General features: G+C 40.5%; 1 protein-coding gene across 1 annotated transcript in view; it reads right to left on the minus strand.

Annotated features, from left to right (window-relative positions):
* ACVR1C (activin A receptor type 1C) overlaps positions 1–24,755 on the minus strand; it is a 39,376-nt gene extending 14,621 nt beyond the window's left edge. Inside the window, exons 1-2 of the mRNA XM_067298604.1 lie at positions 24,683–24,755; positions 10,268–10,498 (exon numbers count right to left, since the gene is read on the minus strand). Of these exons, the coding sequence (XP_067154705.1) occupies positions 10,268–10,498; positions 24,683–24,755 (304 nt within the window). The remainder of the gene's footprint in view (positions 1–10,267; positions 10,499–24,682) is intronic.
* Between the last annotated feature and the right edge of the window lie 299 nt (positions 24,756–25,054).

Genomic DNA, 25,054 nt, shown 5'->3' on the forward strand with positions numbered 1-25,054 from the left:
AGTGCAGCTGGCCAGCAAGCCAATTTTGACATTCTTGGGCATGAAGTGGAAGAAAACGTGGCTCAGTCAGGAGGACGATGAGGGGACATGGACACAAAGAAACTCACAAGCCATTCTGAGCATTCAAGGCAAGACTTCAGAGTAAAGAACCAGCAAAATTCAAAGAACACTCTCTCACATCCACTCAAGAGTGTGACATTCAGCATCAGGAACACAAACAGATGCCAACTTTGTAATTTATGTAGTTACAGTTGTTTAGAATAAAATCAAGTTCAGCGATGCTTACAGATCTCCTTTCAGATGCTGCCATAAGTTGAAAGAGTTCGAGGGCAGAAGGCAAGTTAGTAGTGAGATTGGAAGCTGAGGAATTCAGACCACTTTGCATGGAGTCTCCATCAGGTGCCTGGGAAATGAAGAAATCCTGACTGTATAGTGAAGTTTCTTGGAAGAAGTCAACTGGAGACTGCATTTGGCATCCTTCAGTCTACTGGCTGTATCAAAGACAAAGTGTAGATCAAGGCTGATGCCAACTACCCAAACCCTCTCCAGTTCTTCATAGAACATATATGGGAGACTTGAGAATTACCAGCGCTGGGATTTCTGCTTTACAGTTGGTTGTACGCCATCTTCAAATCCTGACCCTTTACGGCATAGCAAGTGTCCTGCAGCCAGCACCACAGCCATGCCCTTCAATATCCTGTCATTCCTGTGCTTGCACACCATGATTCCTTGGGACTTCCCACAGTAACGACCACACACAGAGGAAGTAACAAACAGCACAAATGCAAAATACATGAGAGAGAAAGTACAAACAGCAATTAAAGACAAAATCACCAAGTGTGGCAATGTTTAAACCAATTGTGCAATGTTGAACACTTTGGGAAATAAGAAAATCCCTCCTGACTATCTAAAACTATTAAATCAACAACATTAATCATAACATTTTGCAGTCTTAGAGTGCACTGTTCAATGCCTTGCTGATCAAAAATAGAAGCTGAAGATATGTTGCCATGTATGAAACAAAAATAGCACATCTGGCAATATCTAGCAATTTCACAATATGTTATAGTCATATTCCAAGTTCTGTAAACAAGAGAGTACTTTTAGGTAGCAAAAAAAAGGAAGGATTTTTTTCCTCCTCCAATGGAAAAGACATTATTATTCTCACACACAGTGTTTGCCTTGCTTTTTATATTTAATGGGTACCTTAAGAGTTTTAAAAGCCCTAATGTATGCATGTTTAAGTTCCTAAGCTACTCAGAGGGAAAAAATTATGTATTCTTTCCAATGTATTAAGAAAATATATTGCATCTAATGTAAGGCTCTAGACAGATGTACAAAATAATTTTAAACAATTTTAAAAATATGCTATTTGAACTAGAGACTAAAATTATCATTCTCCAGTCTCCACCATGACTATAGACCCCATCATCCCTCTCTGGACATTCAAAAATAAATTAGGAAAGGTATCCTTTAGGATCAAGAAGTTTAAGTAAATCAGTCAGAGATACAACTACAAGTTAAACAGATGCCTCAACCAAATTGCTTAATTAGCTATTTCCCCTTCCCCCTGTCATCCGAATCTTTGCCTCCTCTTTAAATTTGTATTCTTACAAATCCCTCCAGCGAACATGAATCTAGGACAGCCAAGACATACAATAAATATGTGAAATATTTATAGAACAGGATATGCATAGAGCAGCTACAATGGGCTGGAGCATTGCCTACAGGATTTTTTCAAAGAGAAGCTTAGAAGATCAGTCCAATTTTTGGATTATCATAAGAATTGCATCAACAATACAGGACTGAACTGCACCAACCTGAAGATCCAACAGATTTACTGCATCCGAGAGAGGTATTCTAATTTCTGAGCAGTTCTGCACCACTATAATCCATGTTAACAATACATATTTTGGGTCAAGAACAGCTAACTTCCTAACTGCCAGATAAAGAATGTTTACGATTTACAGGCTGATATCTTCTGGAGTTATTATTGGATTCAAGCATTTTTCCCACACTGGCCTAAATCGGTTCCAAGGATCACATATTCTCCAGAACTTCCTTATCAGGCTTGTCACTAGAAGGCTAGAAACTCACTGGATAAGACAAAGTTAGTCACTAGAAGCTTTTACTCCCCATTCTTTTTTCAGTCCTGACTTCCATCCAAGGCTGCTCATGCCACAGCAGATAAGCTTACCTTTTTCATTAAAAAACAAAACAGAAAACAATCAACTAAATGAAGTTTCTGCTACTGCTTTCAGCAGAGTAGTAATACAAGCTGCTAACACTGGCAGTTGAACTCTAGTAGAGGTTTTCAAAAACCATTACTAAAGAGAAAAAAAAGTGGCCACGCAGAAAAATACATGGATATATTTCCCTTCCTCTTCTTTTTTTGGTCCATTCCCCATCCTCCCTAATTTTATCCATCACTAACTTTTCAGAAAACTTACAGAAGAGAACTCCATTTCGTTTCCTTACTGATTGTCTGCACCTTCCTCCTACGCTATTCTTGGACCAAGTTAGTGCAAGGAAAACAAAGTGAAACCTTTTCATCCTGTTCAGTAACAGACGATGAACGCCAAGAATAAAGGAAGGGAAAGTGAGAGACTTGTCCTCCAGCAGAGCCTGCTCATCTATCCACCCTTCAAGACTTGGGGGGAAGTTTACAAGATCCGTATTAAGGCAATGTTTTTTTTACTATAACTGGGGGATTTATTTTTATATTTCAATTGGAAAAATATTTGTTGTTTCATTTTCTTACAACATTCAAACAATTGAAGAGATTTCCCTTACAGTTTGTATTAAACCATAGGGTTTTATTCTGAAACTTACAGGTTAAAGGCTGATTTTTCTCATTTTCTGAATTAATGTGTACCTTGTATAACTTTTGTTACAGAAGTATCTGACTTCTTTAATATTAATATATCTATGCATTCCATTTGCCTAAAAAGGCCTTAATGTCTTCGGGCATTTTTCAAACAGTGAGGTAAATGGATTGAAGAGCAATTATTTGTTCATGCAAAACATACAGCTTATATTAAAAAAACAACAGAACATGAGAATCTTGTCTGACACTTACTCTAATTAGTATAAATCATCTCTCTTGGCTATATGAATATATTCATGGGATTTTTGCTTTGGGAATTCTATTATACTCCATTTTCTTTCATCCCCCTGGGTGCCACTACAGGTGATATGAGTGCCATTTGAGTCTTTGAGGAATTTAGGCAACAGGACTAAAGAGGAAAGCTGGCAAACTACTTATAATAAAGTTTATTAATCCATTGTTACCTTATCTTGTTCCATAAAGCCTCCTTATTCCTCTAATTCATTTTTCATTATACAAACACAAAACAGAAATTGCACAGTTTTTATCTCAAGCTCTAGAGATGTTGCCCCTTCTGGACACAACAGAATACAAAAGAGATCATTCTTTCTATATGCTGCCTTCTGCTGGAATCACAGAAGTACATTTGAGGAGGGAAAAAAAAGAAACTTTTAGAAGGAAAACTTTAACAGAGAATTTTTGCCTGTGCTAAAGTTTCCCATTTCCCACCAATTCAGATGTGTAGGTGTACACACTGAATACATCCCATGTTTTTTTCCCCAAAGAGACTGAGATTTTCTTTGGCCAATCAATTGAAAAAAAGGCAGGCCAGAATTCTATGACAAATTTGCAAACTTATCTGCAGCCATCCAGTATACTTAGCATGTGTAAAAATGGAAATGTAAAGTTCAGCTTCATTAAGTCTTCTGAGACGAAGAGGTTAGAATGACAACACTACGAATTTTCCCCGCACATCTATAAACACACTGCCCTAGCAGTTTCTCCTTATTGTGGCAACCCAGCTCCTTCCTGACTGGCAGTTTCTGTTTTATTCCATGGTCTTTCAAAGCTTCAATATTTCTCTCTTGCTTCTGCTATTCTGATAACACTTGACAAATAATGAGACAGAAACCTGTCTCATCTCCTATGAATGTTACAAGAACCTCATTTTTCTTTCTGTGCTATTATTTTGTCTGACTACATGAAGCCAAAGCCAAAGCTTCATCGCTGTTCCCTTAAGAATCTTTTTCCCCCTGGTTAGATCATTGACAACATCAGTTTTAAACAGGGATGTCTACCATCATATTAGTAGCCCTGGAATAGCTTCTCCTTCATTTCATCAAGGACCTTAGCAGCATAATGACTGCCATATATTATAAGGTAAATTATAACACTGCAGAATATAACAGGCCTTTTTGAGCTAAACAGAGGTGTGAATAAGAGCCTTTCAATTATTGGATTAGTCTGAAGCGATAGAAACACAGGGTTCTACTTGCACAGAGAGGAGAGTCCTAAAACCCATGCCCTGCAAGCTCCCCTCAGAAGGGTGAAAGGCACGGCTTCCTCAGAAGCTGGACGCTTGAGGGAAGGCACTGGCAGCCTGGTGACCCAATCTAAACGGGAAGCTGATGCAGAGTGCCACTCTTAAGAACAGAAGCACTTGCGCTTGGGAAGAAGGCATCAGTGCAGCCCATCGTTACCTCCAACAGATAGTGATAGTGGTGAGCTGCTTACTCAGACTGTGGTAATTGGTGACATGAGACAACCACAAAGGCAAAGCAAGAGGAAGAGTGTCTTTAGCTTCACTTGGGAGGAAACTACATTTACAGGGACGCAGAATTTGAAGTCACCAGCAAGGCTCTGTGATAAGTTTTCACCCCTTTCCTTCCAAAAAAGGGCATCGGTTCTTTCCAAAGCTCAACTAAATCTTTAGCACCACAGAACAATGACCCAGTCCTAGGAAAAGGATTCAGGAATTGCTCCCAGAACCCCAGCAAAGATACCAGAGGTTGAGAAAGTCTTGCTTACTAGATCTGGTAACAAAAAGTCTGAGCCTTCAGGCTCAAGTTAAACCGTTGCTAAGTCACTGCCTCAGGCTAAGGAAGCAACTGAAGCCAACGCCAGCTTTGCTGCTTTGGGGAAAAGCTGGGAAACAAGTTCCCCCAGCCTGTACTTACTCTTACCCCGGCTCAAACACCTCTCCCTGCCATAACCAAACGAAAGCATCAGACTCTAAGAACTCCCGGTAGTCTGCTCCAGAAGGACTGTAGATAAATATCTATCATTTATAAACGGGCTCGTGAGAGGGAATCACTTTCAGAAGGGGGGTGAGGGCAGAGATCGCAAACACCATCTTCCCAAAATACTTGAAAGGATAGCACAGCGGTGTATCAGCTACCGCAGAGCTGAAATATGGCCTGATAATCTTGTGTGATAAAAGTCCACAACTTGAAGAAGTCTTCTAGATCTTATCAGCAGCTCCTCAAAATAGCCTGTACATGCTGAGGTATGCAGAGAAAATTCCCCAGAGACACACTGATGGAAAGATCCATTGAGGAAGTGGCATGAAGATCATTTTCAATAGATCTGTTATGACAATACCAACTGACAGAGAAAGCTCGTCTCAAGTCACAGGCTGGTCCAGAAAACATTGCAGTTAAATAGTAGCAACCTGCAAATAAATTCAGGATAACACAAAAAACCCTTAACACTAACTACTGCAAGTTAATTCAGCGCTTTGACACTTATCCCCTGTTAATGCAAAACGGTGTAATGAAATCCATGCTAATAATAGTAAGTATATTAAAAGTAGATATCCAGTTGTGTCTGTACTTACAAATGTTTATTTTCAGACTTTAAAAAAAACTCACTCAAAATAAGAATTATTTTCTGTCATGCAGGAGATAGTAACAGCAGAAAGCTCTGTTGCTGAACAAGGCATGCAACGCCATCTACAGTTTTACTACAGAAATTCATGCACGGGCAATCAGGTAAATGAACTGCTTTCTGCCCTCAAAGATCCTCGTGATGCAAGGCATTTTATTGTTTTTCAATCACTCCCGATACACGGAAAATACACGCCTTTGGTAATTAACACACAATCTAGCCAAAGCAGGTCAGCATGAAGAAGAGTGTTGACAGACAGGCTTGCACTCCAGCGTTGCGTGCAGCAGCAGAAATGGGGAGGGAAGGGGAAGGGAAGAGCTAGCAGAAGCTCCTGCCTCATCTAACAGGGATGTGCACTACACTGGACCTTTCAAGCCTTTTCCTCCCTAGTAAAATCCACTCCCGCCCAAAGGCGGAGACTTCATACCCACATTTCACTTTTATACTAGAATATGCATAATGGGAATATATACTTTCTGCATCAAGATGTCTGTGGGTCAAACTGCAAGTATTATTACTCTTTAAAAAAAAAAAAAAGGGAGGTAGGAGATAGGTTGGTTTAAATAAATAAATATATTGACAAAGTAAATATATTTTAAAGACTAGAGATCCACTGTGCCTAAGTTAAGCACAAAGACACAGATCCAGTGGCTTAGTTACCCAGCAAATGACAGGTCCACAAGAAAAACAGAACCAACCAACCAACACAAGAAAAACTGTATGACTTGAACATACTGACACACCAGAGGAAGATTTGATATTATATATGAACCTTTGTCCACAGGGCTTAACAATTTTATTTTGGGCCTTTATATTAACAGACTGAGCATGGCCCTTTCAGAAGTCCTAACTGCTTTGATCCTGGCAAAACCCTTACTCAGTGGTGAAGACAATAGCTTTTACCACTTCAGTGAGATATTGCACTAATTACTAAAATTAAAACTGCCTCCATTTTTAACCAGATAAGTTAACAGTACAAGTGCCTACTGGCTACTTGCTATGGTGCCTCTATTTTAAATTTCTTGCCCTCAGAGATGAATCCAAGATCTAGATTTAGATTTTTGAGTGTCATATGAGATGAGAAGTGAAACAAGGAAAAAAACGTAAGCTGAACAAGGTCTGGCCTAAAAAGTTAGGAAATTTCCACTTCCTAAGCAAAGGACTCCATCTAAAAATTCAGCCTATGTAATTGTATTCAAACTGTTTTTTCTATCGTGTATCAGTAACAGCAGTTCCATAGGCCAAACTGTGTTGTCACTGAACCTGTGCCAGCGTCATGTTCTGTCTCATCTGTGCAAACCCACTGTGGTAGCTGATAATCCTGGAGAGAGACACTGCATTAGCATTAAGAAATATTTCAGAGACAGAAAAAAGAAAAAAGAGGAAAAAAAAAGAGGATCCAGTCCATTCACCTGTGTAGGCTCTGTTGGACTAATTGTAAAGTACAGGAACGAGATATTCAGCTAAAGGAGTAAGCATACCAGAATCTGGAGCTCTGCAAAGTGGCTGCTTGTGAAGGTGGTGTTTTTACATGCTGCAGGCCAACAGCAACATGTGCCTTTACAGCAGCTGAGTATCATTAAGGTTGAAGGCAAGTCCAACCATTGCCTGGAGAGAAGCATTCCCCAAGCCAGTCAATATGGATGGCTGGCAAAGACGCCACTGTCCTGGGTCTGCCCACCCACACTGCAGGTATACCCTCCGGCTCCGAAAACCTCCTGTAGGAAAGTCACCTGGTACTAGAGAGGTGACTCAGGGCAGGCCTAAGGCCTAATGCAGCCAAGCTATTTAGCCTACATACTTGGTAATATCCCTAAGAAAGTTTATTTTTACTTGGGCCCAAGTGAATATGAATTATGTGGAAAAGGGCTGTCAGAGAAGACCAGCAAACAAATAACATTGGCACTGTCAAATTTTCATCTAATATGAATTCTCCCAAATGTTTAGAGCAAAGGGCTCAGCCTAAAAATTAAGTAAGTCATCCTCTCTGATACTGTAATATGAAACCAGAGGTTTTGCAACTACCAGTTCAAGTGTTAAAAAGATAGACATGCCTCCACTGCTTATCTGTAAATAGCAGTATTCTCCCAAGACTCCAGAATCCAAGCTTAAAAAAAAGTGGTATTTTGTTTCTACGATTCTAGAAGTGTATCTCTTCAGTTAACTGAAAGAAGAATACTTAAGTGATCTTTATTCCTGCTACATACAACAGGTAAGATTAGATAAATGGGTACAGACTTCTCAGCTGTCATGTTTCTACCTAGCCTATGTCCTCAAAAGAGGTTCTTGGGAACCTTCCTTTTCAGTATTTCCCTCCTGAGTTTTCTGCAGTCTTCCTGATCATCTTTCCCTTTCAGTGCAGACACCTACACCATGCTCATTATTTGCAGTGTGCTTAGAGACCATCCTGCAGGACCTGCAGGCCTTAAGAGACAAAAAAACTTCTTGAAAACATCTTCAGCATGCAGATGGCAATCAGGCAACAACAGACTGAAGAAAAGAAGGAACTAGGAAGGAACAAAGCACATGAATGGATTTGAAAATGCAGACGGTGGATTATGTCTCTACACATGAGATTCAAAATACTTATACATCCATCCACCCACCACTAAGTTGCTCTATAATATGACTACTAAAGTAGTCACAGGTATCTCTGCCAATGTCACATTAACTACTACTTACTGCATTTAATGTGGTCTCCTCACCTTAGAAACCCCGTCCAACCTCCCTTCCTTCAAAATCCCCCCACTTGCTCTCATACTCATCACCTTCTGTGTCTCACCCTTTCGTCTCTGTCCTTCTCTTATGCTGCTCTCCTCAGCTAAAATCTTCTAGTTCTCCTTCCCCAAGGATCCCTCCTCCTACCCCCACAGTTAGACTCAATTTCCTTCAGCTCCCTCTTTTAAAATCACTTTTTCCAGAATCCCTTATCCTCACTAACAACTCCTCCATGGTCTGCCCTCCTAAATCTTATATGAAATATAAAGTGTTCCCAGTGACATACTGCTTCAATTTTGTTATGTGCTACATAATAGAAGCTTAAAGTGCAAGCTGTAAATCAATGCATAATTTACAATTACATCATATTGATCTGTAACATCTCTTACTAACCTAAGTATATAAAAAGATATCATTTGATAAAGTAATATATTTGACAGCTTATTGGTAAAAGCTTGGATTAAACACAAATCTTGGAGAGAATAGTCAAATATTTGATCTATTAAATCTAAAAATAGTATACATACATTTTTTTAAAAGCTCTGAATCAAGTTCATTGCACAATTTTGAGTCTGGCAGACTCAAATATTGCTTCAACTGTATAAAGTACAGAGTTTCTAGAAGTATAAATCTTCTTCCTCTCTCTTAATTGGAACCAGGAATTTTATACCTTCTTAAATCTAGTGGGTGAGAATCAATGATACCAATTTAACACTGAACACATGCTGCGGTATAAGCTGCTAAAATAAATCACAGAACCTGAAAATTCAACAGGATTGCTGAAACTACAGCAGATAAAGATTTCTCCTAGCAACGACTTAGTATCTTTGTTCCCCTTCTCTTCCCCCATCAAAAAAAACCACTCATATCCTATGAGCCCATATGAAACAGATATGCCACATTTGCCTTCCTGATTACAACAAATCAATTAAAAACACATCGCTTCTACTGTGTAGACATTCCAACATTAATTGCAATAATTTCTCAGCAACCTGGATCACAAACACCTGGTATTCATCAGCTTTACAGAACTCTAGAAGTAAATGGCAAAATGAGGAGAGAGGCTTGTTACAAGTCAAAAGGTGTTAGCCCCTCAGTGGTCAGAACTCACCGTAAGTCCAAATATTTGTCTGTCCTAAAACATGCGAGTAGATTTCAGATGTAAAATTAACTATGAGCATCTCCAGCTAATTGCCTGCTTTTCAAACCTTTCTAGTCCGGCTTCATATCTAGACCATTAATAGCAGGTCTTTTAGGTTGGTTATGGAGACATTGTAGACTGTAGATCTCTTACGTCAGTGTAAGGTCTTCATTATTTGCTTGTAAAGCACCAGTAAATGAAATTATCTATTCACTTAGCAACACACAACTCTCAGCTTCCCAAAATCACTAATCCACAGCTGCAGTACATTGCTGATCTATGCCTCATGGAAAGTCCCCAGTATACCATATACAAACTTCATAAGATCTAGACATAATGCCAGTCCAAAACACAAACTCATTTAAGATATGCCTACAAAAACTTTAACATTATAAGTCTGTTTCCTTCAGACACTTCCCTTCATCCTCATGGTTAATGCCTTATGGGATACCAAAGGCAGTATCTGGAATATTTTTAGGAGATACAAGAAGTTCACTGTTCCCCCCAAACAGTCACAGTGTAGTTTATTTTTCCTATTTCAAATAAGTTGGGGGGGGGGGGAAAGCTATTGCTTTACAGTCAGCCTTTAAAATGCTCATTGGCTAACTCTCGGTCATGTTCTCTGTTCAATATTTCTGTAATTCTCATTCTTTCGCAAGTACTTGAATACTATTTTCTATTCATGTGCCACTTACCTATGGGCAGGCGGAGAGTTATGTTGTTGCAGAAGTCAGTATAGCAGCATTCAGTTTTTGTTACGTTTTTAGAACTGTGGCAGAAGACTTGAGCATTCAGTTCTGGAAGGGAGACACATGACTTGATCACTTCTTCTTTTCCATTAGTTAGCATGACTGAAGCCCAGCATGCTCCCTCAGTTTGACAGGTGAAGTTTGTATGCTCACACAGCTGGCACACGCACTTTAGACCTGGAAAATATTTTTTCATTTTTCATGAGAAGTGGAAGACAGAATTCCATGACAACCATGCTAGTTAACCTTGTCAGTCAGTCAAGGATGGCCATTTAGTCATGAAAGCCTCACAGGCAGTTCCAGCGTGGCTCTGGAGCTGGGGCTATCGGGTAACCAACAAGACGACTGCACCAGTAAACCCGAATCCCAGACTACAGGAGGAAGCAAGTCAGCAGAGGCAGCCGGACAGCACAGGTCTCACACCCACAGCTGTCCCCCCCGCACCCAACCCGACACATTCTGCAGTGCTGCGGGCCAGCGCCACCAGAACGGCTCCTTCTTCTTGCCTATAACATTCCTCCCAAATTCCAGTCTCCCCAGCTCTCAAAGTTTTGTCAAATTTACCATGAGGTCCTTGGTCTCAGGAAAGTTTATGGTATCTGTCTCACATGGTCTAGAAGATTAGCCACTCCAGAAACAAGTTTCTGTAAAAGCTGTCTTTTGCTTAGACAGGGAGACAGAGATTTAAGTCTTCCGTTTTACATTCTCAGCTCTCATGGACACAATACGATATTTAACTTCAAGACGGATACTTAGACAGAGCTATGTTAAATATCCATTGGACTTTAAATAATATCAAGTCACTGTTTAAGTAACAGTTTGGGCTTCCCAAACCATGGCTATTCCACATTTGCACCAGCCACTCACCTGCAAGTTATAAACATGCACACCTTGCTAGAGAATGGACTGTTTTAGAGTAGTAAGTTTGAGGAATCTCTAAGGTACAAAGAAAAATTCTAACACGCACCACCTCATAAACAGATGTAGAAAGCAATGTTGGACTTTTCTTCCCCTGGGTATTTTGAGATGATGCACCTTTTTCAGTAAAACAAATAGCTGCTCACTTTCTTTTGATACAAGAGTTACGTGATTTCTAAGTTTTGCATGTTTTTAACTATATCTTCATGTTTTACAAAATCAAATAGAAACACATTTAATCAGTAACAGCTATATTATTCAAGCTTTATTGGCTCTTTCTTGGGAAGAAGGAGAGGGAACCAAAGCCACATCACCTCAGTTAAACACCAAATGCTGACAATACATTTTTGCCTTCCTCCTTTTCTTCGCCTGCTTCATAATAAACAATTTTTGCTTGCTTCATGCCAAGTATAGGAGCCCATATTAATGGTTATATACAATAAACAAGACATCTTAACCTTAGGCTGAAAGTAACTTTTAAAGAAAACCCTTCCTTCATTTAGTATGACTCTTTTGTTTTTGCAAAAAAACCCTAATTTTTAGAGTACACAGACTTGATCTTTTCATCTTTTGACTTCAGCATTTTTTCCCACCACAGATCCTCAAAACACATTCAGTAGACTTCCACTAGGCTAGTTATAACTTTGCAAGATGGAACATTGCTCTACTTGGGGGAGCCAAGGTTTAGAAAAAAAACAAATAAAGAGTAATTTTATCCATGCAGTCATTTAAACCAATCTACTATTAATGGAGGATATGGGGGTGGGGCAGGATCTGTTTTTTTCCATTGAAGATAACACATAATCATAAGACAACTAGAATGTTCTCCAGGAATAGAGAACAGCTTGTTTCTGGTCAGCAACTAGACCTCAAGCAGCCAGTATAGTCTAATAGATGCTGCGTTCTTTCTGGTACATTTCCCTGATCAAACTGGGACCTCAATTACTCAGTTAGACTCTGCCATTATCCCAAGCTGGCAACCCACGTAAGATTTGTTTACATGAGAGTGCCGTGGCCCTTAAGGTAATTTTATCACGTCTCACATTCAATTTGAGGAAGAAAACGAAATGCACAACTGTGGCTGTATTTTGCCTGTGGCAGGAATAACAGGAACTCTAGGCTTAAACAGATGCTTTGAATGACCTAAAAACTCCTGACAGACGTCAGCAAGAATCTGATTTTTGTTTCTGTGACACTATTTGTTTTCTTTATAATAACCTTCATTCTACACTACCCTTCTGAAATCGCAGCTTGTAGTATTTATCTTCTGCTCAGGCCCACAACAAGCTTCCTAGGCACCATATGTTCATGTTTATCCTGAATTCAGGATATGCTAGGAACCATATCATTATGTGTTTGTTTCAGCTTTCTCTCTGTACAGAGGAGCGAGCACAAATAATCACCCAATAAAAGGAGCAAGTGATTCTTTTTTCCTAGAAGACATTATCATCACAGTCCTAGAAGAGATGCCAGGAGCAAGAGTCATGAGATCAATAGAAAAAAAAAAAAGAGATCTAGCAGAAGAAAAAGACAAACATCCTCAACAATACTGCAAAATAAGAGTTACTTGACAATTTAAAATAAAGACTGTTATAAACAGGCCCAGTGTTTCAGACAGGCCATTATGCTGTTTTGTCCCCTTCTCGCGGTCTAAAAATAAGATGGGAAACAGTCTTTATAATGTCACCCAAATAGATAATTGATTGTTTTATCCCCATCCCAGTATTTTGTGGATTGCTTGAGAGGGGGAGCTAGTCAAAAAATGTCACTGCAATTTCTGAACAGCTTCGGGGGTATTCCTCCAAACGTAACAAACACAAGATTAGAAAAGGATCGTTTAAGAGGTTCGGTAACCTGGAAGAAGCCATTACACAAAACAGAACAGAAAGAAAAGTTTTTTTGGTCAAAATTCTCAATACAACTCAACCAGATTATTAATGCTTCTGAAAGTGAAAGCATTCAGTCCACCAGATAACAAACTGGAAGGAGCAGGGAAAGGAGCATGTTGAATTCAACACTTTCAGAAATTTTTCATGCCCGCTGGAGACTAGGTCTTGCTGGAGAGCAAGACAGCTTTATAAGCCTTCCTTCTACTACAACAGAAATACTGGGCTCACAGAAGTCATGGGAGACAGGCACACAAACTTTTGATAGGAAAATTAAGTTCAATTTGGACTAAGATATTAGATCATTTACAACAGAGGTTGAAGAGTATACGAAGCAAAACTTGTCCACACCCAAAACATTATATCCTAAAAAAATTTAATGTATGCTTGTTCTGCCAGACCTGAACTGCTGCCTTTTTCATCATTCCTTCAAAAAAGCTGAGAACCACTACCCTAGCAGGTACAGAGTCTTCAGCCTGTACTTCTCAATCTGTCCTATTCCAGTCCTGACTCTGACCTTGCCCCAGTTTTAGTCCTTTTGTCCAGTTTCCCCATCTTTTCGCAGCTCTAATCTCACATGCCTCAGGCTAGACTCCCACTGTCATCTAACTGCGGGATCTTTCTCCAGTAACATCTAAAGCTCCTCTTCCCCGCATCCTGCAGTCACCTCCATTCCTCCCAAGATGGCTCACACTCGCGACTCACACATCACCTATTGTCAAAGTCTCATAGCATCCTCCCACTCCCCATGTCCTCCTTCACCACCTCCCAGTTCCTGTTTTATTCTTCTGCTCTCAGTCACACTTTCTTTCCTATCAGGTTGCCAGCTGCAATGTTGGCACCACAGCCTTTCAATCCCAGTTTCATCAGACTCTTTTGCCTTCGCTCAGTCAACGCTTTGTCCTCCCCCTGCTCAGAGACAACTTTCAGTGCTTTGAGGCAGGGGAAGCAATGTACTGACAGCATCAGAGAGAAAAGTTTCCCTGCTCTCACTTATTACCTGCAGCTCTGCACTAGCCTGCATCTGAAATAACTACTCCAGGGAAGTCTCTCTAAACTAAGAATCTCTGTGCTGGAACATACTCAGACTGGCAGATGGCTGAAGTCAAAGGGATGAATCTGTTAGATCTAGGAGTAACAGAGTGATCAGCAAGAACGAATACTTCACATACCTTTTTTTGATAACCAGATTGAAAGGATTTCTACTGAACACTTACAATCTTCGTTCCCTACCCCTCCAGCCTCATATTTCAGATTTTCCTAGGGTTGTGCCTTTTGCCATTGTTGACCCAAGGTTAAATGCTGCCAAAATTCAAGACCTTGCTCAAAAAACAAACATAAAACAAAGAAAAAACAAACAAACAAAAAACCTAGTGCTGCTAAATCTATTCAAATGCAAGACCAAAGTTTGAATTGTGGGCAAGATGAGACTCTTTCTTCCTAAAGCAATCTGTGTAAATCTTCTAAACATAATTCAGAGGCAGGCATCCACTATGGAAAAGTTGAGCTCAAATTGTTAAATGTCTGGCATATCTTACAATGGGAAGTGCCTGGCAAGTTTAACAAGCTGTAATTATAGACAACTGATAACATCTGTGATCTCTTGACCAGTCACCCTTAACATTTATGGATGGGGGAATGGATATCTCAAAAATTGATACCACTACACAAATAGAAGCCCAAGATTACTCAGATATGTGCCTGTGCTCCTGGATAATTTCTCATTTATAAAAAAAACAGATGCAAATATCTGACCTTGCTTCCAAGAGCATATATATACATCCTTTGTTAATAGAGCAGAAAGATGCCCTTAAAATATAGCCACAAAAGAACAGTTTTCCTGCATCCGTTATATTTCAGCTCCTTCTCCTCAGTTAAATAATGTAAAGAAAAGCCTAGACCTTTTCTGAAGACATCTTTGAAAAGATGCATGCCCTTCCTGCCCACAGGCATGCTAAGCAAGGGTGCGTTACAAACAGCATCAGCAACCAGCTCACATCATGGGTTGCATCTCTGTGTTGTGCAATGCACTTAGCTTATCAGGTTGTACTTTTACAACCACCTGTGCTCTCCTAAGCTTGAATCCCCTTTCCCACTACTACACTAGCATCCTCAGACACAAGGGCCTGACTAGAATTTGTGACTTACCATGCTGATGCACTTGGCATGTCTCAGTGCTGCTCCAGTTTACTCATTACAACTTTCTCTCTTAAACTTTCCTTTTTATGGAAAAAACTCTCCATATTGAGTTCTACAATCCACTGGGAATGCAAAGTCCATTTCAAGATCCCACATTACACATCTGCATAGTTTCTGCTATAATTTGACTCTTTGCTGTCCCAGAGAAGCTAGCAAGACATTAACCCCCAATTTACAGAGCACATGGATAATAGCATGATGACAGAAGATCTTCCTCTGTATTTCACAATGCTCAAGCCAACATAACCTTTCAAGCATGCTTCCTCTTCCAAGTAGCCATTTTATAGCATGAACATGCAAGGGTTGCTAAGAAACCCATTAGAAATGTACAGAAACGTCCAGCTCTATTCCTAGAGACAGTCCTGATGATGTTATTAGCAGTGCATTGCTGTGTGGAGGAAAGTCAGAACATTCAAAGCAGTAGAAACAAGAGAAGTAAAATACGGTGATTTTGCAGTAGTTAAAGGAAAAAGGATCAAAGAGGCAGGAGGAAAGTATGTTCCTGAAGTTTCAAAATAAGGCACTCTTAATCCAGTAATGAACATGACTTCTTTATTTACTCAAGCATAACAACAATTCCCTTAAAATGTTGCGTTCTCTTGTTCTTGAGAAATTGGGAGAAAGTGAACAACTGAAGTATTTCATGGCCTCAAAAAGCTATGCTAGGCATCCAAACTTGGTTACCAATGGTTACCAATTCTTTGGGTATATAATTCTCCAGCAGTCATTAACAAATTTGCATCTCTCTATCTGTATCTCTTAAAAAAAAAAAAAAAAAAAAAACCACCCTCCTGAAGAGAGATTGACTGTACCCTCATAATGTTCTTGAGCTTATTGCACTGATAGTGACCATCTGCACAGCTGAAGACAAGGTCAGAGAGGGCAGAGCAGGAAATGATACACTTTGAGTTCACTTTAGCAGATACAGTAATTAAAGAAATATTTCATGACAGAGAGAGGTATATATTTTCTTTTATTTTCTAAGGAGAAGCATGGTACTTCTCTTGTTCTAAGACCCAACTGAACAACAGGAGAAACTAACAACCAACAGAAGCAACAGTGAAGTTGATTCACAATTTGCTGTCAAATACACAAAGAAAACAACTTTTAGATAGAGAAACCATAAGGAAAGAAGCGTTCCCTGTTTTAGCATTTTTAAGGCAGAAGCAGTTTAAGGAAATGTGTTTTAGGTTTTTGTTTGTTTGCTTGCTTTTTGCTGTTACTGGAATAGGAGTTGAGACTATAGAGCAATTTCTTGGATGAAACCCACTATGAATTAAGGACAGAGTAACTTGCTCTTCCAAGCAGAAGATAACCTACGTAACATACATAAAAAGCAACTTCTTTTTCATTTTAGTTTTCAGTGCAGCCATAATGAAACCCTCAGTACAGGCAACTACCCTGTGAAATTAGCTTATGCAGCAGGAAGAACTGAACCAGTAGTGGATTCAGAACAAACCAACACACTACTGAACAGCAGATGTGTTTTTTTTTTTATTTAAACACTTCCATCAGTTTTTTCTCAAGTGTCAGTTTCAAATACATGAATCACTAAATAACTAAGGAACAAGAGAGATAATACAATTGAACAACAGATGGAAGAATCTGAGTTTAGACACCAGTTTAATGAAGGCAGTTAACAGTTAAAACACAGCAACTATATATAATGCGTCTTCAAAATTTAAATGGAAAGAATCAGGAATATATTTGGTGTAAGCTAACAGTCTAAGACTAAACAAAAATTAAAAACTAGGAAAAAGAAGCCCAGACTCGCTATCACTTACAAATCACAACGTTCCACATTTTAACTCAGATATTTTTACTATACAGACAGATTAACAGGGTATTAATCTTCTGTTAAGTCATAATCCAGTTCTATCTGCAATACTCAGCAGTTTCTTATTATGACTACACAGCAGTAGAGCATTTCAAAATTAAATTAGAAAATAAATATCTAAATGGCATTACAGTAACTGTCTTTAATCTTGATGGGAAGGAAAGCTAAATACCGATAACGCTTCCATTCTCAATCATTCTGTATAGACATTCTGTATTGTGCACTTCTAAGTATAATTACATTTTACACCTAAATTAAGAGATTTGGGACTCATTTAAGCATAGCTACTTAGTGTTGCCTGGTTCTCAAGACTAACGCCTGGATTTCAGCATGAGTACTCAGCCCACTCCAAAGGCTACCTCCTGCTCCAAGCAACACCTGAATGCAGAGTGTTATGATATGGATCTGATCTATCAACTGACCCATCAACCTCGGCCTCAGGAGGGTGACAGGTGGCAAAAGCTACCCTGTTATATGAAGAGGGCTCAAATGAGACCCAGGAAGCTACAAGCTGACTGGTTCACCTTTCAGTCAGTTTATTACGGGGCTATAATGAAAAAACAGAGCAGACACTGCTAAGTATGATGCGGTGGAGCAAAGTCAAGGGAGCTTTAACACAGTTCCTTCTGCAAGTGTTCTTTGAAGGAGTCAGCAAGAATGTTGATAATTGACCATGTGTGAAGAAACTCAGGTGTCACGAGACAGAGCTGTCTCAATCTTTTAACTAGAGGTTATCCCATTTATCCCATGACAGCCGAGATAAAGAGGTGGTGTGTGCTGGGAGGGGGGGAATTGTCAGTTTTCACAGTGAGAGCGCATTATTAGTGGAGTCTCACAGAAGTTTGTGTTGTTCAACGTACTCCAGTGATCTGGAAAGGAGAATGGGTAGTAAACCAGTAAAATTTGCTGAGGATAGAAAAATTAAATCTGACTTCAAAGCACTGCAGAGGAATCTCACCATGCTGAATGATCAAGAGTCAGATGAATGTAAAATATTATGTAGGAGAAAAAACAATTTTAGCTATTTATGTACAGTAGTAGACCCAATATTAGCTATCTCTCAAAATAGAGATTGTGGTTTTTTTTGGACAGCTCTTGAGAGTATTAACTGAGCACTCAAGAAGAGTATCATGATTAGGAGAAAACAACAAAAACACCACATTTTACTATTTGGGATTAGTTCCAGTTACCCATTTCAAAAGGACACAAGGAGAGCTAGAAAGAGCTACAAGAAAGAAGACAAGGGGAATTGGAGATAGGAAATTAAGAAGCTAGGCTCATTTGTGTGAAAGGCAAGTTAGGGGAGATGGAAGAGTTTTATCAAGAAATTATGATTCATACTGAGAAGATGAATGGTATCAGCTAATCATTATTTCTCATAACTTGAAAGCTACCAGGCACCATAGATGTTATCGACAATAAATTTATGATAAGCAAGAGGAAACACTTCTCTTTCTCGTTCTCCCTTGCCCTCCCCTGGCCAACTGCTAGGTGTAAATATTATTGCTACCAAATACCCATGATAAACTATTAGTGTATTCAAAATGCCATTAGACAAATCCACCTTAATAGAAGAGAGACTGATAGAAACTGTTAGACCCAATGACACAAATGCAACTTCCGACTCCTTAACTTAAACTGCAAGCCATCAAGAGCCACACATATACCAGCTGTGTGTATATACCAGCACAAACGGCATTCTGTATTTGCTTCAGTTGTAACCCTTCTTCCTTGAATATCTGCTACAGGACATCAGTGGTCTAGAACCGCTGCGCTGGTCTGATCCACTCAGACCTTCCTTCCGCTTCCTGCGCACACAGCTAAGAATGCCACCAATTCAGGAGGGAGGAGAGAAAAATGAACTTGAAAATATTGAATGAAATTCTGCAAGTCTTTACCTGCAGTAAGAATTATTTATTCTTTCTCATAGTACTGTACCCACTTTTAAGGGCAAAGAGGAATCTGTCTCCTACAATAAGCTGTATCTATGAAAGTGATAAAATGTCATCATCAAGTTATTTTCTTGTAACTTATTTCTTCAAAAGTGGAAACTAGAATCTTGAACAGTGGCAAGTCTTAAGAACACCTTGCTTTTTGGGTTAGTATTAAAAGTATGAAAGAGAACCCTCTCTGGAGAGATCCCTGGAAAAGAATATATTAAGAGTAATAGTAGATTAACAGCTCAATATCACTTACTACTGGGAAAAACTAGAAAGTTGTCCAGAAGAGAAGAACAATAACTATTCCAAAACTGAAGAAAATGTCTTATAATGAAAGACTTCAGATAATTACGCTGTTTTCATTTCTAAAAAAATACATATGAGAAGTGATTTTATTAACATGTGCAAGTATCTTAATTTTGGAAGCAAAATACTGGATACTCGAGATCCCTGTTCTAGAAAAGCATTGCAACCATGACCAAAAACACCCACCACCATCACCAACAAAACAGGGGGCGGAAACTGAGACCAGATATTTAAATTAAAATTAACTGAGCAGGGAGGGAGCAACAAAAACCATCGACAAGTATTTGTTGGTGAAATAAGATGCTAGAGAATGTCCCTTGACAGTTTATTTGCCTCAAATAGGCTAGGTATCTTTTGTAAAAGTTATGCTTTATGAAACATAAGCTGTGTAATACAACACTAATGTTACCGGGCCAGAGTTTACTGAGCTACAGAAAACCTGAAAGGGTGATTAAAAAATCTGCTGGTCTCAATCTAGAAGGCACTGAAGGATGATCCAGTGTAGGGACTGAAACTAAACATTATGTGGGGAGGTGGCTGTAATAGTACTGTGCTGCCAGGAAGGACAGACAGAATTTAATAACTAAAAGTCTAAAATGAATTGCATAAAAAAGAATTAGTAGCACTGAAAGGTGAATACAGTCAATACTTCTACCATATTAGCTTGAAGAGGTATTTTACATTTAAGTCACATTGATTCCATTTTCTGTTTTCAAAAAGTTTCCTTCTAGTTAAATATAGCCTACCTAATATAGCCTGCTTTTTCACCAAAAAATAGGTATTACTGAAGAAATTTGATTTAAGATGAAAATTTTATTTTATGTAAAAAATACTATATTCAGAAAGTATTTTACAAAACATTTAGAAACCTGAAATATCTTTCTGCTTAACTTTCACTGGTTTTGCACCATTCTGAGTCACACTGAAAATGTATGTATTATTGGAGAAATTAAGTAGAATGTGAATTCTGCAAACACTACATTGATTGCATAGAATCAGTTTCCTGATAAAAATGGAATCAGGATAACATTGACTTTTTAATGCACTTTATTTTTGCCATCATCAAGCTGAAGACGAACCAACATCAGAAAGATAAAGTATCTGATTACATTAAAAAAATGATCATTTGCAAAGATCATTTATTCTGGAGGAAAGCATGTCACAAGTTATGTTCAGCAGTAAAATACAGCTACCTCTGAACGACAACTGACACAGACATAGAAGTACAGCCACTGTTATATCTATCACTTAGAACCATTAAGGTAACAGAGGAATATTTACGCCCTTGGGGACACTTGGATTACAGTGTCACTGAAAACATTCAAGATAGGAAAGGAAGCATGTTAAGCTGGCAGGAATTGCCAACTACCACCAGAGCTACTGTTACACACTCGGATTCATCCGCATACGTCCAAAGTTGCCAGCATGTTTTTCTCAACAGGTAGGAAGCCCACCAGGAGGGTATTCACACCATCTAATCGTAAGCACCCAACTTAGGCCTCTAATAGGACTTCTGTTCTCTACATGGTAAGTGGAGACAATACAAGGTAATTCAGAGCCTAACTGCTCTTAAGGCAAGAGACAGGCGACTGCATTTTTGAACTGGGATGGAGTTTAAGTATCTCCTCCCTATCATCTGCTCACTGCTCCACACTTTCATGTCACTGTTTTGTTCAATCATCAGGGTATCGGAACCTCCACAACTAGACAGAAGCTGAATTTTTAGCCTACAAAAACAAGCAAAGAAAAAAGCCCCTAAACCTATCCCTCCCAACATCTCATAAGGAGAAGACTATCATAATACACTAAAGCACTGAGGATTTTTGGCACGATGCCTGAGCTCCCCTTTTCCAGAAAACTTAGCTGAAAGTTCTGACATTTCAATGACGTAACCCAGAACTTAAGAGCTCGTGACAAACTTCCATAGTTCCTCTGACAATAATTCAGCAGAATCTGCTCATTCCCATAAAGGAACAGCTGTGTTACTACATCATGTGTGTGGAGAAGGATTGCACCGTTCTCATTACAGTGGTACTCTTAAGAAGTGACAAAATATTCCAGTCAGATAAAGCCTAGAAAAATCATTTGCAAGCAACTGGTAAGGATCTAAAGCCTACTCCAAAAAAGTAGAACTAAATTATACCCATTCTTCCCACACATAGTCTTTTATCCATTATTTTATCAAAATTACTGGCAAACACCTTGGTAGCTTGAGTAGTCAGCTTTGATGGTCAACATTCACACCCATGAAAGCCAAACTAGTTGGCCATTATGTGCCTATAGGTGCATCCACATTGTTTTATTAAAGCTTTTTATTACTAAAAAAAACCTTGGAAAACAGAGTTTCAGGAAGCCACAGAAACCAGAAGTTAGCATCACACTGATCAGTTGTTACATTGTAATGAATTAAATTGTAGAGCAACGCACAACTACTTTGCTGTTGTGAAACTTCTTTCCAAGGACATATTATTTTTGGCATTTGACAATATGCAGGCTTTTCAATATTACCAGTTAAAAAGGACTTAGCAAATAAAATTATTAAGCTGGAACAAAGGTGCTTTTTACAAAATGTAAATATCTGGATTTGTCAGTTATGCACACATTTGCATATAGATGCAGTTGGCTTAGAGCACTGTCTGTGGGCAACAGCTATACACATACTTGTTCAGCATTTTAAGCTTTTATACTGAGTTTATATCCTGTAGGAAACATCAGAATAAACAGTGCACTAATAAATCACTCCTAAGACTCCCGGGGCATTTCAGTGACTGTTTACATCTCAGTTCAAGGATATTTTATACTATGGAAAAAACAAGACAACAAAATTGTTTTAATGTAGTACTACTCACATTGTAAGAATCCAGAGAGTTGTGGCATTTTCATGCATTTCTGCGTATATAGTAGCATTTAACAACAATCTGTTTTGATCCTCACTTTTAAGCAGAAAGTTTATAATATTCCTAGTTGTAAAAAACAGTTACTAGTGTGCGTGCTGTCCGCTAGAGTTTTAGCTACACAAACTAACAGTACTTCTACGGTTAAGGTAAAGATCCGTACTTCCTATTTCACACCTACCTGTTTTCCCATACAAGCCAAGATCTTGCCGTTTATCAGGGATAGTTTATGCTTTTCTTCGTGTAAGATTAAAATACATTGAAGTGAAAAACAGACTTGCAAAAACTGAGAACACATCTAAGGAGTCTTTTAAGAAAAAGAAAACAACATGATTCAGTGCTGAGCGCTAGGCAAGTCTCATATGCCTCCACCAGGCATAGTAACACATTTCCTTACTACATCCCACACCTTAACTTCAGTTTATTTAGAAATGCTGCAGCACACTGGGTGCTCTTTATTCCCCCAAAATAATTCTGTGAAGAGGATGGAAGAATACACTCATCATTTAATACAACACAGACAGAGGAGATCTATAGCAAGGGTGGCAGGAGCCAGGGATTTAAAAAAAAGAAAAAAAAAACAACAGAATGAAATTCTGAGAAGAAAGCCTACGTGAAGTAAGAGTAGAAAGAGAGCAGAAGGACAGTTCACCAAGGCAGTAGCAAAATTCTCTTCCTTCTAATCTTATAACGATTCATAAATAATGAGGCACATGAAAGTTCCTCAAGAGACCTCCACTACCCAGCACAGTGCCTTTATGTCTTTACCAGACAGGTTTGCTGCAGAGTATAAGCAAATTTAAACAAGCAGCTATGTAGCTAAAAGTTTTGATGCTCAACCAGGAAACCCCTGCGCTGCAGAGACTCGCAGCCCTTCTAAGTACATATACCTCCATTTGGTGCCCCCTCTAAGGGGCTGTAAGGGTGAAAAGGATGTCTGCCTATCCTTGACCACACATACGCGCACACTACATTCAATTCAGACCCTGAAAAGATAGCCGACAGTGAAAGAAAAACAAAAGACAGAAACACTGGAGCTTAAGAGATCAAAAACAATGCAAGATTTTCTTATATAAATAGCAACCAAAGCCAATGAGATTTGTTAACTTATTAAACGGTCCCCAGAAGGAAGTGGTAATGGCCACATTGCTGATGATGCTCCACTTTGAGCATACCAGGGAGAAGTAAGAGTAACACGGGATTGCCTATTTCTGCGGTTTGCTTCCACATTTGGAAGTCTAGACTAATAAAGGAAAGACTTCAAAGAGATCGGATTTTATGCCCCTTGAAGGTAACACAACTTTACATGATGACGTACCATGCTACACATGCTACAGAAATACTTCAAACCTCAACTGCCGAGCTTTGTTAATCCTCTTTTCCCAAATGAGGGGATTACATGAGCACTTTGACGCAGCCACAGCCCTTCCTTTCAGTTTGGGCCTGTAACCACCCCTGTCTACAATGGTGCAGTGAACATCACATGAAGAAACTACTACAGTGGAAACATTCAGAGAAAAGTAAATAAGAGTAAATCTAATTGAACAATTTAGATATGTTCTGCTTTATGCTGCATAGCGTTACTTTACCCAGAAAGGAGGAAAAGCCAAACCCTTAAAGATAAGTGTTGGCTTGCAGAGCATTACTTGAAAGTATTAGTTTTTAGAAGAAAAATTGAGTGGAACAGCCATTTCATACTGCCTAGTCCGTGAAAGAAGAACACGTATCAGGCTTCTTCTAGACACGGCATGTTTAGCACCCCTGCCCAAAGCGTCCGGCTGGCTGTGAACTTTGTCCCAGCCCAACGGGATGGGATGGGATGGGACCGGGCGCTGCACCTCAGTCGGCCCCACACAACACCCAGAGCAGAGCACACGCAGGAGCCGCTCGCCACGACCAACGGCCCTTAGAGCGAAAGCTGCCTCTGGCCCCAGGGAAACACCGCGCAGCGCTCCGGATGCGCGTTAAAACACGCTCGGGGAGGATTTGCTAGAGACCGGTTGTTACGACCTAACGGATCAAAAACTTCTGAGACGCCGGCACGCTGACAACTCGGGGGGGAAACAGCGTCGGGCTGGTTGCTGCCCGCAAACCCTAACCGGCCTATTTCTTAGGCATACAATTAAACGCGTTAAGCTCCTTAACCTCCCGAGACACAACGCTGACCCCCGCCGGGCGGCGGCACAGCTGCGGGCACGGCACAGCACCGCACGGCGCGGCCCCGCTCCGCGCCCCGGGGACGCACCTGTCACGGCTAGCGGCGAGCGCCGCGGCCGCAACTAATCGCGTTAGAGCCGCGGCGGGGGCAGCGCGGGCCCCGGCGGAGCGCAGCCGCCACCTGACCCGGCCCGGCCCGGCCCCGCGCCGCCCGCCCGCCCTACCTGCGCACAGCGAGACGGCGGCGCCCAGCAGCGGCAGGGCCGCCCGCAGCGCGGAGCTCGGCGCCCGCCGCATAGCTGCGAGGCGGCGCGGGGCGGCAGGGGGCCGGCGCGTCCCGCAGCTGGGCTCCCGCCCCGCCGAGCCCCGCCGCCGCCGCCGCCGCCGCGCTGCCGCCCGCCCCCGCGGCAGCTGCGCCGCGCCGCCCGCCGCCCGCAGCTATAGCCGGTGCCGGGGCGGGGCCTGGCGCCCGCTCCCCCCCGCCCCGCCCCTCCCGCGCGGCCGCACCTGCCCGCCCGCCCGCTCCGCCTCGCCGCCTCACCGGCCAGAGCCGCAGGGCAGCGCCGGGCCGCGCGCCCAGGCACCGCCTCAGCGGG

This window comes from Apteryx mantelli, chromosome 6 (assembly GCF_036417845.1).
Source record: "Apteryx mantelli isolate bAptMan1 chromosome 6, bAptMan1.hap1, whole genome shotgun sequence".
Lineage (NCBI taxonomy): Eukaryota > Metazoa > Chordata > Aves > Apterygiformes > Apterygidae > Apteryx > Apteryx mantelli.